The following is a 17,844-nucleotide window of genomic DNA, read 5'->3' on the forward strand; positions in this document are numbered from 1 at the left end:
CACCAGCACATGATCACGTATGGCTCTATGCACATGTATAGATAGCTTGTGCATACAGTCACGTGTGTATTACACCAGCACATGATCACGTATGGCTCTATGCACATGTATAGAAAGCTTGTGCTAACAGTCACGTGTGTATAACACAGCACATGATCACATATGGCTCTATGCACATGTATAGAAAGCTTGTGCATACAGTCATGTGTGTATAATACCAGCACATGATAGCGTATGGCTCTATGCACATGTATAGATAGATTGTGCGTACAGTCACGTGTGTATAACACCAGCACATGATCACGTATGGCTCTATGCACATGTATAGATAGCTTGTGCATACAGTCACGTGTGTATTACACTAGCACATGATAATATATGGCTCTATGCACATGTATAGATAGCTTGTGCGTACAGTCACGTGTGTATTACACTAGCACATGATAACGTATGGCTCTATGCACATGTATAGATAGCTTGTGCATACAGTCACGTGTGTATTACACTAGCACATGATAACATATGGCTCTATGCACATGTATAGATAGCTTGTGCGTACAGTCACGTGTGTATAACATCAGCACATGATCACGTATGGCTCTATGCACATGTATAGATAGCTTGTGTGTACAGTCACGTGTGTATAACACCAGCACATGATAGCGTGTGGCTCTATACACATGTATAGATAGCTTGTGCGTACAGTCACATGTGTATAACACCAGCACATGATCACGTATGGCTCTATGCACATGTATAGATAGCTTGTGCGTACAGTCACGTGTGTATAACATCAGCACATGATCAAATATGGCTCTATACACATGTATAGATAGCTTGTGCATACAGTCACGTGTGTATAACATCAGCACATGATCACGTATGGCTCTATGCACATGTATAGATAGCTTGTGCATACAGTCACGTGTGTATTACACTAGCACATGATAACATATGGCTCTATGCACATGTATAGATAGCTTGTGCGTACAGTCACGTGTGTATAACATCAGCACATGATCACGTATGGCTCTATACACATGTATAGATAGCTTGTGCGTACAGTCACGTGTGTATAACATCAGCACATGATCAAATATGGCTCTATACACATGTATAGATAGCTTGTGCATACAGCCACGTGTGTATAACATCAGCACATGATCACGTATGGCTCTATGCACATGTATAGATAGCTTGTGCGTACAGTCACGTGTGTATAACACCAGCACATGATAGCGTGTGGCTCTATACACATGTATAGATAGCTTGTGCGTACAGTCACATGTGTATAACATCAGCACATGATCACGTATGGCTCTATGCACATGTATAGATAGCTTGTGCGTACAGTTACGTGTGTATAACATCAGCACATGATCACGTATGGCTCTATGCACATGTATAGATAGCTTGTGCGTACAGTCACGTGTGTATAACACCAGCACATGATCACGTATGGCTCTATACACATGTATAGATAGCTTGTGCATACAGTCACGTGTGTATAACACTAGCACATGATCACGTATGGCTCTATGCACATGTATAGATAGCTTGTGCGTACAGTCATGTGTGTATAACACTAGCACATGATCACGTATGGCTCTATGCACATGTATAGATAGCTTGTGCGTACAGTCACGTGTGTATTACACTAGCACATGATAACATATGGCTCTATGCACATGTATAGATAGCTTGTGCGTACAGTCACGTGTGTATAACATCAGCACATGATCAAATATGGCTCTATACACATGTATAGATAGCTTGTGCGTACAGTCACGTGTGTATAACATCAGCACATGATCACGTATGGCTCTATGCACATGTATAGAAAGCTTGTGCTAACAGTCACGTGTGTATAACACAGCACATGATCACATATGGCTCTATGCACATGTATAGAAAGCTTGTGCATACAGTCATGTGTGTATAATACCAGCACATGATAGCGTATGGCTCTATGCACATGTATAGATAGCTTGTGCGTACAGTCACGTGTGTATAATACCAGCACATGATAGCGTATGGCTCTATGCACATGTATAGATAGCTTGTGCGTACAGTCACATGTGTATAACACCAGCACATGATCACGTATGGCTCTATGCACATGTATAGATAGCTTGTGCATACAGTCACGTGTGTATTACACTAGCACATGATAATATATGGCTCTATGCACATGTATAGATAGCTTGTGCGTACAGTCACATGTGTATAACACCAGCACATGATCACGTATGGCTCTATGCACATGTATAGATAGCTTGTGCATACAGTCACGTGTGTATTACACTAGCACATGATAATATATGGCTCTATGCACATGTATAGATAGCTTGTGCGTACAGTCACATGTGTATAACATCAGCACATGATCAAATATGGCTCTATACACATGTATAGATAGCTTGTGCATACAGTCACGTGTGTATAACATCAGCACATGATCACGTATGGCTCTATGCACATGTATAGATAGCTTGTGCATACAGTCACGTGTGTATTACACTAGCACATGATAACGTATGGCTCTATGCACATGTATAGATAGCTTGTGCATACAGTTACGTGTGTATAACACAGCACATGATCACATATGGCTCTATACACATGTATAGATAGCTTGTGCATACAGTCACGTGTGTATAACATCAGCACATGATCACGTATGGCTCTATGCACATGTATAGATAGCTTGTGCGTACAGTCACGTGTGTATAACACCAGGACATGATCACGTATGGCTCTATGCACATGTATAGATAGCTTGTGCGTACAGTCACGTGTGTATAACACCAGCACATGATCACGTATGGCTCTATGCACATGTATAGATAGCTTGTGCGTACAGTCACGTGTGTATAACATCAGCACATGATCACGTATGGCTCTGTACACATGTATAGATAGCTTGTGCATACAGTCACGTGTGTATAACACCAGCACATGATCACGTATGGCTCTGTACACATGTATAGATAGCTTGTGCATACAGTCACGTGTGTATAACACTAGCACATGATCACGTATGGCTCTATGCACATGTATAGATAGCTTGTGCGTACAGTCACGTGTGTATAACACCAGCACATGATCACGTATGGCTCTATGCACATGTATAGATAGCTTGTGCATACAGTCACGTGTGTATAACATCAGCACATGATCACGTATGGCTCTATGCACATGTATAGATAGCTTGTGCGTACAGTCACGTGTGTATAACACCAGCACATGATCACGTATGGCTCTATGCACATGTATAGATAGCTTGTGCGTACAGTCACGTGTGTATAACACCAGCACATGATCACGTATGGCTCTATGCACATGTATAGATAGCTTGTGCATACAGTCACGTGTGTATAACACCAGCACATGATCACGTATGGCTCTATGCACATGTATAGATAGCTTGTGCGTACAGTCACGTGTGTATAACACCAGCACATGATCACGTATGGCTCTATGCACATGTATAGATAGCTTGTGCGTACAGTCACGTGTGTATAACACCAGCACATGATCACGTATGGCTCTATGCACATGTATAGATAGCTTGTGCATACAGTCACGTGTGTATAACACCAGCACATGATCACGTATGGCTCTATGCACATGTATAGATAGCTTGTGCGTACAGTCACGTGTGTATAACACCAGCACATGATCACGTATGGCTCTATGCACATGTATAGATAGCTTGTGCGTACAGTCACGTGTGTATAACACCAGCACATGATCACGTATGGCTCTATGCACATGTATAGATAGCTTGTGCGTACAGTCACGTGTGTATAACACCAGCACATGATCACGTATGGCTCTATGCACATGTATAGATAGCTTGTGCATACAGTCACGTGTGTATAACATCAGCACATGATCACGTATGGCTCTATGCACATGTATAGATAGCTTGTGCGTACAGTCACGTGTGTATAACATCAGCACATGATCACGTATGGCTCTGTACACATGTATAGATAGCTTGTGCGTACAGTCACGTGTGTATAACACAGCACATGATCACGTATGGCTCTATGCACATGTATAGATAGCTTGTGCATACAGTCACGTGTGTATAACATCAGCACATGATCACGTATGGCTCTATGCACATGTATAGATAGCTTGTGCATACAGTCACGTGTGTATAACATCAGCACATGATCACGTATGGCTCTATGCACATGTATAGATAGCTTGTGCATACAGTCACGTGTGTATAACATCAGCACATGATCACGTATGGCTCTATGCACATGTATAGATAGCTTGTGCATACAGTCACGTGTGTATAACACTAGCACATGATCACGTATGGCTCTATGCACATGTATAGATAGCTTGTGCATACAGTCACGTGTGTATAACACAGCACATGATCACATATGGCTCTATACACATGTATGGATAGCTTGTGCATACAGTCACGTGTGTATAACATCAGCACATGATCACGTATGGCTCTATGCACATGTATAGATAGCTTGTGCGTACAGTCACGTGTGTATAACACCAGCACATGATCACGTATGGCTCTATGCACATGTATAGATAGCTTGTGCATACAGTCACGTGTGTATAACATCAGCACATGATCACGTATGGCTCTATGCACATGTATAGATAGCTTGTGCGTACAGTCACGTGTGTATAACATCAGCACATGATCACGTATGGCTCTGTACACATGTATAGATAGCTTGTGCGTACAGTCACGTGTGTATAACACAGCACATGATCACGTATGGCTCTATGCACATGTATAGATAGCTTGTGCATACAGTCACGTGTGTATAACATCAGCACATGATCACGTATGGCTCTATGCACATGTATAGATAGCTTGTGCATACAGTCACGTGTGTATAACATCAGCACATGATCACGTATGGCTCTATGCACATGTATAGATAGCTTGTGCATACAGTCACGTGTGTATAACATCAGCACATGATCACGTATGGCTCTATGCACATGTATAGATAGCTTGTGCATACAGTCACGTGTGTATAACACCAGCACATGATCACGTATGGCTCTATGCACATGTATAGATAGCTTGTGCGTACAGTCACGTGTGTATAACACTAGCACATGATCACGTATGGCTCTATGCACATGTATAGATAGCTTGTGCATACAGTCACGTGTGTATAACACAGCACATGATCACATATGGCTCTATACACATGTATGGATAGCTTGTGCGTACAGTCACGTGTGTATAACATCAGCACATGATCACGTATGGCTCTATGCACATGTATGGATAGCTTGTGCGTACCTCATTTACAATATTCTGTAGTAAGGACAGATAAATGTTCAGCAGATTCATTAAAAATAATGAGTCGGCCACATTCATTTGTTTTTGCAAAAAAAAGAAAATAGTTAATTTGCCGCTATCTAATAGCTCTCAAATATTAAAATTCAAGGGAATCAATTTTCAAGTGTAATATCTGAATGTTATGTGCATTAATTTCTATAAATATTACAATAAGTGAACAAATGTTATGAGGATCATTCTACCATTTAAATGTACAAATTCTGACATTCGTCCTTATCCTGAAGTGATATTGGTAGTTTAGAAATAGCTAATTATGAGGTTGATTCAAGCTGTGTTTATTGACCCCGATATGTGTTTTTCAAGTTCAGATCCATCACAATGCAAATAATATCGCTATTACCGTACTGGGAAAAGTCTGTTTGGGTCCGAGTATGAGTTTAACACTATTGACACATTGAATTTAACAGTCAAAGGTTGTTGATAAAGTGCAAAATCTGCCCGTTCAACATGTTTGAATTATTTCAAATTGACTTGGAATGCAATTATTCTGCAATACAGCCTGAAAAGGCCACAGGCGCCAGTTTAGATTCATATGTGAAAATAAGGTCTAGAGTTGAACCTTCAGCTCTGTTGTACAGACATTTACAGATGTATATAATAGACACAGAAGTGCAGGGAACACAACGTGAGGGAAATCTCATGTAGAAATTGTTTTTATTTTATACTCGTATTTTTGTGATTCTACCATAAAGTCATTTTATCTTATGAAACAGGATTTCTATCAGTTATCACATTTATCATCGGGATTTACCTTCCATCTTTTTTTATTGGCAACCAAGATCTCTTGCTCAGGTTTATACAGTAAAATAAAAATAGTAAGAAAAAAAAAAGCCTGTATTTTGAAAAATTGTGATTAACACTTCTAGGACCTCGTGCAGACATCTGCTTATGGTAATAGAAATTCAGCAAAAACAAACCTCGTTCTGTACAGTGAGGTTTAGAGCGCTTGGCAATATTCTTTGTTACTTCCTGGCTTTACGATCTGTTAAACTGTTTTACAAAATGAGATACGCTGCAACTACTTTCTTTTTATGGAAATTCATTAGCCACATTGGAAAACAAGCTTTTCTCAATTATTTACAAATAGAATTCAGCAAATGTACCAGTATACCCATCATTCCTATATACAAATAGAATTCAGCAAATGTATCCAGTATACCCATCATTCCTATATACAAATAGAATTCAGCGAATGTACCAGTATACCCATCATTCCTATATACAAATAGAATTCAGCAAATGTATCCAGTATACCCATCACTCCTATATACAAATAGAATTTAACAAATGTATCCAGTATACCCATCATTCCTACATACAAATAGAATTCAGCAAATATATCCAATATACCTTTCATTCCTACAAATAGAATTCAGCAAATGTATCCAGTATACCCATCATTCCTATATACAAATAGAATTCAGCAAATGTATCCAGTATACCCATCATTCCTATATACAAATAGAATTCAGCAAATGTATCCAGTATACCCATCACTCCTATATACAAATAGAATTCAGCAAATGTACCAGTATACCCATCATTCCTATATACAAATAGAATTCAGCAAATGTATCCAGTATACCCATCATTCCTATATACAAATAGAATTCAGCAAATGTATCCAGTATACCCATCACTCCTATATACAAATAGAATTCAGCAAATGTATCCAGTATACCCATCACTCCTATATACAAATGGAATTTAACAAATGTATCCAGTATACCCATCATTCCTACATACAAATAGAATTCAGCAAATATATCCAATATACCTTTCATTCCTATATACAAATAGAATTCAGCAAATGTATCCAGTATACCCATCATTCCTATATACAAATAGAATTCAGCAAATGTATCCAGTATACCCATCATTCCTATATACAAATAGAATTCAGCAAATGTATCCAGTATACCCATCACTCCTATATACAAATAGAATTCAGCAAATGTACCAGTATACCCATCATTCCTATATACAAATAGAATTCAGCAAATGTATCCAGTATGCCCATCATTCCTATATACAAATAGAAATCAGCAAATGTACCAGTATACCCATCATTCCTATATACAAATAGATTTCAGCAAATGTACCAGTATACCCATCATTCCTATTTACAAATAGAATTCAGCAAATGTATCCAGTATACCCATCATTCCTATATACAAATAGAATTCAGCAAATGTATCCAGTATGCCCATCATTCCTATATACAAATAGAATTCAGCAAATGTACCAGTATACCCATCATTCCTATATACAAATAGAATTCAGCAAATGTATCCAGTATACCCCCCATTCCTTTATACAAATAGAATTCAGCAAATGTATCCAGTATGCCCATCATTCCTATATACAAATAGAATTCAGCAAATGTATCCAGTATACCCATCATTCCTATATACAAATAGAATTCAGCAAATGTATCCAGTATACCCATCACTCCTATATACAAATAGAATTTAACAAATGTATCCAGTATACCCATCATTCCTACATACAAATAGAATTTAGCAAATGTATCCAGTATACCTTTCATTCCTATATACAAATAGAATTCAGCAAATGTATCCAGTATACCCATCATTCCTATATACAAATAGAATTCAGCAAATGTATCCAGTATACCCATCATTCCTATATACAAATAGAATTCAGCAAATGTATCCAGTATGCCCATCATTCCTATATACAAATAGAATTCAGCAAATGTACCAGTATACCCATCATTCCTATATACAAATAGAATTCAGCAAATGTATCCAGTATACCTATCATTCCTATATACAAATAGAATTCAGCAACTGTACCAGTATACCCATCATTCCTATATACAAATAGATTTCAGCAAATGTATCCAGTATATCTATCATTCCTATATACAAATAGAATTCAGCAAATGTATCCAGTATACCTATCATTCCTATATACAAATAGAATTCAGCAAATGTATCCAGTATACCCATCATTCCTATATACAAATAGAATTCAGCAAATGTATCCAGTATACCCATCACTCCTATATACAAATAGAATTCAGCAAATGTATCCAGTATACCCATCACTCCTATATACAAATAGAATTCAGCAAATGTATCCAGTATACCTATCATTGCTATATACAAATAGAATTCAGCAACTGTATCCAGTATACCCATCATTCCTATATACAAATAGAATTCAGCAAATGTATCCAGTATACCCATCATTCCTATATACAAATAGAATTCAGCAAATGTATCCAGTATACCCATCACTCCTATATACAAATAGAATTCAGCAAATGTATCCAGTATACCTATCATTGCTATATACAAATAGAATTCAGCAACTGTACCAGTATACCCATCATTCCTATATACAAATAGAGGTTCAGCAAATGTACCAGTATACCCATCATTCCTATATACAAATAGAATTCAGCAAATGTATCCAGTATATCCATCATTCCTATATACAAATAGAATTCAGCAAATGTACCAGTATACCCATCATTCCTATATACAAATAGAATTCAGGTTATTTAACACTTATCTGAAACACTACTCCAGTAGCAAAACACACACACACGCACTTCCTGATACCACCTTGGTTTTCTGTGATTGACAACCAGTATTGGTCATTCCGAGTACTTTTGTAGGTAAATGCAAATCAGATATCGTGGCAGCTATTAATCTGTGTTGTTTTTGACTTGGAAAGATTGTGATCACTTTGATATAAAAAAAAAACTGCTAATCCTGTTTATCTGATATTGAAAGAGAAAATTGTAAATATTGGAATTGACTCCTATGTTGATTGGTGACTTACAGTACATGATGCCAGTTGTGGGATCAGCAGGCATGGGGACTTTATCCTAGGGTGACAGCTTCAGGGGAACGTGTAACCCCACGTCTGTCAGTGTGCTATAATAATGTTGTATGGTAAAGTTTCTCAGAAACTAACGCTGTGCAGTCGCTATGCACAACGCATTGTGCTTGCCTACTTTCATTACCTGTTGCCTAATATTTATAGTTTCCCATACTTTACCTCACCAAACTGAGCTTTTGCCTCTCCTCAGACAGGCTGGGGTGCATTCTGCATACTCACAGATATTCTAAAAACTGTTTAATTAAACATAACATGATAGCTACTTGCTTTTCTTCTAATTTACCTCTGAAAATTGTGTTTGTACCGCTCCTCTAGAGAGGTACACTGCATACTTAAGTATGCTGCAGTTTGTCTTAACCTGTAATTGTTTACAGTAGTGGTCAGTTTATTTACATATGTCCTCTAATTGGCTGCAGAGAAGACAAAGCATTCTGAAACGGTGCTCTAAATTGTAAGCTGTAGCAAAACGATAGTTATACATTTGTAAGCATTTAGCTAGCGGAATACATTTACCGCTAGATTTAGAGTTTTGTCGGTAAAGACCCGCGTAGCTAACGCTGCTTTTTTTCCCAACGCACCCTTAAGACAACGCTGGTATTTAGAGTTGTCTGAGGGGCTGCGTTAGGCTCAAAAAAGGGTGCGTTGAGCCTAATTTAGCTCGACTTCAACCCTCAATACCAGCATTGCTTACGGTAGCGGTAAGCAGCTAAAACGTGCTCGTGCACGATATCCCCATAGGAAACAATGGGGTTGTTTGAGCTGAAAAAAAAACTAACACCTGCAAAAAAGCAGCGTTCAGCTCCTAATGCAGCCCCATTGTTTCCTATGGGGAAACACTCTCTAAGTCTGCACCTAACACCCTAATAAGAACCCCGAGTCTAAACACCCCTAACCTTACACTTATTAACCCCTAATCTGCCGCCCCCGCTATCGCTGACACCTGCATTATATTAATCGTATTGAACTCACATTCTATTGGCTGATCAGAACAGCCAATGGAATGCGAGTTCAATACGGTTGGCTGATTGGATCAGCCAATTGGATTGAACTTCAATCTGATTGGCTGATTGAATCAGCCAATCAGATTTTTCCTACCTTAATTCCGATTGGCTATCAGCCAATCGGAATTCGAGGGACGCCATCTTGGATGACGTCATTTAAAGGACCAGGCATTAGTCGTTAGTCCGTCAGCCAGGAAGGATGCTCAGCGCCGGAGGTCTTGAAGATGGAGCCGCTCCTCGTCGGATGGATGAAGATAGAAGATGTCGCTTGGATGAAGATGTCTGCCGGTCCGGATGTCCTCTTCTGCCCGGATAGGATGAAGACTTCTGCCAGTCTGGATGCCCTCTTCTGCCCCATCGGATGAAGACTTCGGCCCGGCTGGGTGAAGACGACTCAAGGTAGGGAGATCTTCAGGGGGGTAGTGTTAGGTTTATTTAAGGGGGGTTTGGGTGGGTTAGAGTAGGGGTATGTGGGTGGTGGGTTTTAATGTTGGGGGGGGTTGTATTTTTTTTTTTTTACAGGTAAAAGAGCTGATTACTTTGGGGCAATGCCCAGCAAAAAGCCCTTTTAAGGGCTGGTAAAAGAGCTGGTTACTTGGTAATTTGGAATAGGGTAGGGCCTTTTTATTTTGGGGGGCTTTATTATTTTATTAGGGGGCTTAGATTAGGTGTTATTAGTTTAAACTTCTTGGAATTCTTTTTTATTTTTTGTAATTTAGTGTTTGTTTTTTTTGTATTATAGATTAGTTTATTTTATTGTATTTTAATTTAGCTAATTGTAGGTAATTAATTTAATTAATTTATTGATAGTGTAATGTTAGGTGTATTTGTAACTTAGGTTAGGATTTATTTTACAGGTAATTTTGTACTTATTTTAACTAGGTAGCTATTAAATAGTTCTTAACTATTTAATAGCTATAGTACCTAGTTAAAATAAATACAAAGTTGACTGTAAAATAAATATAAATCCTAAAATAGCTACAATGTAACTATTAGTTATATTGTAGCTAGTTTAGGGTTTATTTTATAGGTAAGTATTTAGTTTTAAATAGGATTAATTTAGTTAATTATAGGAATATTATTTTGTTTAATTTAAATTATATTTATGTTAGGGGGGTTAGGGTTAGGTTTAGGGGTTAATAACTTTATTATAGTAGCGGGGACGGTGCGGGCGGGAGATTAGGGATTAATAATTGTAGGTAGGTGGCGGCGATGTTAGGGAGGGCAGATTAGGGGTTAATACTATTTATTATAGTGTTTGCGAGGTGGGAGTGTGGCGGTTTAGGGGTTAACAGTCAAAAGTCCAGCACCCTTAAATGCCCAATGCTCGCTGCCAGGGTTCCTGCAAACCCCCAAACAGATACACACAGAGATAGAAGCAGCATAAATTATAACCAATTTATTATGGCACAAGAAAAAAGTCCACATATGCTGCTGCTATCTCTGCAATCTCTGTGTGTATCGGTTTAGGGGTTAATACATTTAATATAGTGGCGGCGAGGTCCGGTCGGCAGATTAGGGGTTAATAGGTGTAGTTAGGTAGCGGCGACGTTGGGGGGGGCAGATTAGGGGTTAATAAATATAATATAGGGGTCGGCGATGTTAGGGGCAGCAGATTAGGGGTTTATAGGTATAATGTAGGTGGCGGCGGTGTCCGGTTGGCAGATTAGGGGTTAATTTTTTTTTATAGTGGCAGCGATGTGGGGGGGGGCCTCGGTTTAGGGGTACATAGGTAGTTTATGGGTGTTAGTGTACTTTGTAGCACAGTAGTTAAGAGCTTTATATTCCCGCGTTAGCCCATAAAGCTCTTAACTACTGACTTTTTTTGTCGGTAGGAGTCTTGTCGGTAGAGGGTCTACCGCTCACTTCTCCCAAGACTCCAAATACCGGCGTTAGGCAGATCCCATTGAAAAGATAGGATACGCAATTGGCGTAAGGGGATCTGCGGTAGCCTGGAATCCCGGTAGGGAAGTGAGCGTTAGACCCTTTCCTAGCTGACTCTAAATACCAGCGGGCGGTAAAAAGCAGTGTTAGGACCCCTTAACGCTGCTTTTGACGGCTAACGCAGAACTCTAAATCTAGGTGTTAGTGAGACAAAGAGATATGTGTGTAGCCGCAAATCAGCAGCTAGCCTCAGTAGTGTAGGATATATACATGTTCTTTTAAAAAATAGTAGCAAGAGCGCAAAGTAAATTAGATAATAGAAGTACATTTTGAAGTGTCTTAAAATTACACACTCTGACTCATGCAAGTTCCCTTTAATTCTCTCCCTTTAATTAGTGCTAAGTGCACTGAATAATACTTATTTCTTTCCCTTTAATGCACTTTGTTCTTTTAGACTGATGCTGATTCAGGAAATTAAATAAAAGCCTAATCAGCTTCTCATGAATTATTTAGCTTTAATTAATATAGAATTCACTTTCTTACAATAAAAAATCAATTAACTAATCAATCATCTTTGTCAGCATAAACCCGGCACACAAATGGTTTATTCTTGTTTTCTTGTAGGCAAAACGAAGAGAAGACATTTTAGAGCTGCTGAAAAAGCAAAGAGAAGAACGTATCAAGGTAATCAATAACGACAAATATATGATAGGCTCTGTACTTATAAAGTGTTTGCTCCTTAAAGGGACAGTCTACACCAGAATTGTTATTGTTTTAAAAGATAGATAATCCCTTTATTACCCATTCCCCAGTTTTGCATAACCAACACAGTTATAATAATACACATTTTACCTCTGTGATTATCTTGTATCTAAGCCTCTGCAAACTGCCCCTTTATTTCAGTTCTTTTGACAGACTTGCAGTTTAGCCAATCAGTGATAGGTCCCAGGTAACTTCACGTGCATGAGCACAGTGTTATCTATATGAAATTCATTAACTAACAACACCCTCTAGTGGTGAAAAACTGTTAAAATGCATTCTTAAGAGGCGGCCTTCAAGGTCTAAGAAATTAGCATATGAACCTCCTAGGTTAAGCTTTCAACTAAGAATACCAAGAGAACAAAGCAAAATTGGTGATAAAAGTAAATTGGAAAATTGTTTAAAATTACATTCCCTATCTAAATCATGAAAGTTTATTTTGGACTAGACTGTCCCTTTAACTACACAACTTACAGGAAAAGGCTTTACACTGGCAGGTGAAGGTATTAATTACACTACTGTAATAGTTGTCTTCAGAATGTTATTAAAGACACATTGCAGCCAAATGTGAAACACAGCGTCATCTTGCATTAGCAAAATGCTTCTAGTAAAGGTTAATGTTTTTAGTGAGAGCTTTTACTGTGCACATAGAGATATCATTATATTATCTTATCACTGTTAGTTACGTTATCATATCACTGTTAGTTACATTATTATATCACTGTTAGTTACGTTATCATATCACTGTTAGTTACGTTATCATATCACTGTGTAGTTACGTTATCATATCACTGTTAGTTACGTTATCATATCACTGTTAGTTACATTATTATATCACTGTTAGTTACGTTATCATATCACTGTTAGTTACGTTATCATATCACTGTGTAGTTACGTTATCATATCACTGTTAGTTACGTTATCATATCACTGTGTAGTTACGTTATCATATCACTGTTAGTTACATTATCATATCACTGTTAGTTACATTATCATATCACTGTTAGTTACGTTATCATATCACTGTTAGTTACATTATCATATCACTGTTAGTTACATTATCATATCACTGTTAGTTACGTTATCATATCACTGTTAGTTACGTTATCATATCACTGTTAGTTACGTTATCATATCACTGTTAGTTACATTATCATATCACTGTTAGTTACATTATCATATCACTGTTAGTTACGTTATCATATCACTGTTAGTTACGTTATCATATCACTGTGTAGTTACGTTATCATATCACTGTTAGTTACGTTATCATATCACTGTTAGTTACATTATCATATCACTGTTAGTTACGTTATCATATCACTGTGTAGTTACGTTATCATATCACTGTTAGTTACGTTATCATATCACTGTTAGTTACGTTATCATATCACTGTTAGTTACATTATCATATCACTGTTAGTTACATTATCTTATCACTGTTAGTTACATTATCATATAGTTACGTTATCATATCACTGTTAGTTACGTTATCATATCACTGTTAGTTACGTTATCATATCACTGTTAGTTACGTTATCATATCACTGTGTAGTTACGTTATCATATCACTGTTAGTTACGTTATCATATCACTGTGTAGTTACATTATCATATCACTGTTAGTTACATTATCATATCACTGTTAGTTACGTTATCATATCACTGTTAGTTACGTTATCATATCACTGTTAGTTACGTTATCTTATCACTGTTAGTTACGTTATCATATCACTGTTAGTTACGTTATCATATCACTGTTAGTTACATTATCATATCACTGTTAGTTACATTATCATATCACTGTTAGTTACATTATCATATCACTGTTAGTTACATTATCATATCACTGTTAGTTACGTTATCATATCACTGTTAGTTACGTTATCATATCACTGTTAGTTACGTTATCTTATCACTGTTAGTTACATTATCATATCACTGTTAGTTACATTATCATATCACTGTTAGTTACATTATCATATCACTGTGTAGTTACATTATCATATCACTGTTAGTTACATTATCATATCACTGTTAGTTACATTATCATATCACTGTTAGTTACATTATCATATCACTGTTAGTTACGTTATCATATCACTGTTAGTTACATTATCATATCACTGTTAGTTACGTTATCATATCACTGTTAGTTACGTTATCATATCACTGTTAGTTACGTTATCTTATCACTGTTAGTTACGTTATCATATCACTGTTAGTTACATTATCATATCACTGTTAGTTACATTATCATATCACTGTTAGTTACATTATCATATCACTGTTAGTTACATTATCATATCACTGTTAGTTACATTATCATATCACTGTTAGTTACATTATCATATCACTGTTAGTTACATTATCATATCACTGTTAGTTACATTATCATATCACTGTTAGTTACGTTATCATATCACTGTTAGTTACGTTATCATATCACTGTTAGTTACGTTATCATATCACTGTTAGTTACATTATCATATCACTGTTAGTTACATTATCATATCACTGTTAGTTACGTTATCATATCACTGTGTAGTTACATTATCATATCACTGTTAGTTACATTATCATATCACTGTTAGTTACGTTATCATATCACTGTTAGTTACATTATCATATCACTGTTAGTTACGTTATCATATCACTGTTAGTTACGTTATCATATCACTGTGTAGTTACATTATCATATCACTGTTAGTTACGTTATCATATCACTGTGTAGTTACATTATCATATCACTGTTAGTTACATTATCATATCACTGTTAGTTACGTTATCATATCACTGTTAGTTACGTTATCATATCACTGTTAGTTACATTATCATATCACTGTGTAGTTACATTATCATATCACTGTTAGTTACGTTATCATATCACTGTTAGTTACGTTATCATATCACTGTTAGTTACGTTATCATATCACTGTTAGTTACATTATCATATCACTGTTAGTTACGTTATCATATCACTGTTAGTTACGTTATCATATCACTGTTAGTTACATTATCATATCACTGTTAGTTACGTTATCATATCACTGTTAGTTACGTTATCATATCACTGTTAGTTACGTTATCATATCACTGTTAGTTACGTTATCATATCACTGTTAGTTACGTTATCATATCACTGTTAGTTACATTATCATATCACTGTTAGTTACGTTATCATATCACTGTTAGTTACATTATCATATCACTGTGTAGTTACGTTATCATATCACTGTTAGTTACGTTATCATATCACTGTTAGTTACGTTATCATATCACTGTTAGTTACGTTATCATATCACTGTTAGTTACATTATCATATCACTGTTAGTTACATTATCATATCACTGTTAGTTACGTTATCATATCACTGTTAGTTACGTTATCATATCACTGTTAGTTACGTTATCATATCACTGTTAGTTACGTTATCTTATCACTGTTAGTTACGTTATCATATCACTGTTAGTTACGTTATCATATCACTGTTAGTTACATTATCATATCACTGTTAGTTACATTATCATATCACTGTTAGTTACGTTATCATATCACTGTGTAGTTACATTATCATATCACTGTTAGTTACATTATCATATCACTGTTAGTTACGTTATCATATCACTGTTAGTTACATTATCATATCACTGTGTAGTTACGTTATCATATCACTGTTAGTTACATTATCATATCACTGTGTAGTTACGTTATCATATCACTGTTAGTTACATTATCATATCACTGTTAGTTACGTTATCATATCACTGTTAGTTACGTTATCATATCACTGTTAGTTACATTATCATATCACTGTTAGTTACGTTATCTTATCACTGTTAGTTACGTTATCATATCACTGTTAGTTACATTATCATATCACTGTTAGTTACATTATCATATCACTGTTAGTTACGTTATCTTATCACTGTTAGTTACGTTATCATATCACTGTTAGTTACATTATCATATCACTGTTAGTTACATTATCATATCACTGTTAGTTACATTATCATATCACTGTGTAGTTACGTTATCATATCACTGTTAGTTACATTATCATATCACTGTTAGTTACGTTATCATATCACTGTTAGTTACATTATCATATCACTGTTAGTTACATTATCATATCACTGTTAGTTACATTATCATATCACTGTGTAGTTACATTATCATATCACTGTTAGTTACATTATCATATCACTGTTAGTTACATTATCATATCACTGTTAGTTACATTATCATATCACTGTTAGTTACGTTATCATATCACTGTTAGTTACGTTATCATATCACTGTTAGTTACGTTATCATATCACTGTTAGTTACGTTATCATATCACTGTTAGTTACGTTATCTTATCACTGTTAGTTACGTTATCATATCACTGTTAGTTACGTTATCATATCACTGTTAGTTACATTATCATATCACTGTTAGTTACATTATCATATCACTGTGTAGTTACGTTATCATATCACTGTGTAGTTACATTATCATATCACTGTTAGTTACGTTATCATATCACTGTGTAAATGGTTACCTTATTATTATCACATATTGCAGCATACCGAGTGCCGGACTAGCATTATCACATATTGCAGCGATACTGAGTGCCAGACTAGTATTATCACATATTGCAGCTGTACTGAGTGCCGGACTAGTATTATCACATATTGCAGCATACTGAGTGCCGGACTAGTATTATCACATATTGCAGCATACTGAGTGCCAGACTAGTATTATCAGCATATTGCAGCATACTGAGTGCCAGGACTAGTATTATCACATATTGCAGCTGGACTGAGTGCCGGACTAGTATTATCACATATTGCAGCATACTGAGTGCCGGACTAGTATTATCACATATTGCAGCATACTGAGTGCCGGACTAGTATTATCACATATTGCAGCATACTGAGTGCCGGACTAGTATTATCACATATTGCAGCATTAC

At 36.4% G+C, this 17,844-nt stretch overlaps 1 protein-coding gene across 1 annotated transcript in view; it reads left to right on the top strand.

Annotated features, from left to right (window-relative positions):
• The window catches only part of HOATZ (HOATZ cilia and flagella associated protein), a 141,825-nt gene that overhangs the window by 84,223 nt on the left and 39,758 nt on the right, over nt 1-17,844 (top strand). The window contains exon 4 of the mRNA XM_053689828.1: nt 12,751-12,810. Within this exon, the coding sequence (XP_053545803.1) occupies nt 12,751-12,810 (60 nt within the window). The remainder of the gene's footprint in view (nt 1-12,750; nt 12,811-17,844) is intronic.

Source organism: Bombina bombina, chromosome 8 (assembly GCF_027579735.1).
Source record: "Bombina bombina isolate aBomBom1 chromosome 8, aBomBom1.pri, whole genome shotgun sequence".
Classification (NCBI taxonomy): domain Eukaryota; kingdom Metazoa; phylum Chordata; class Amphibia; order Anura; family Bombinatoridae; genus Bombina; species Bombina bombina.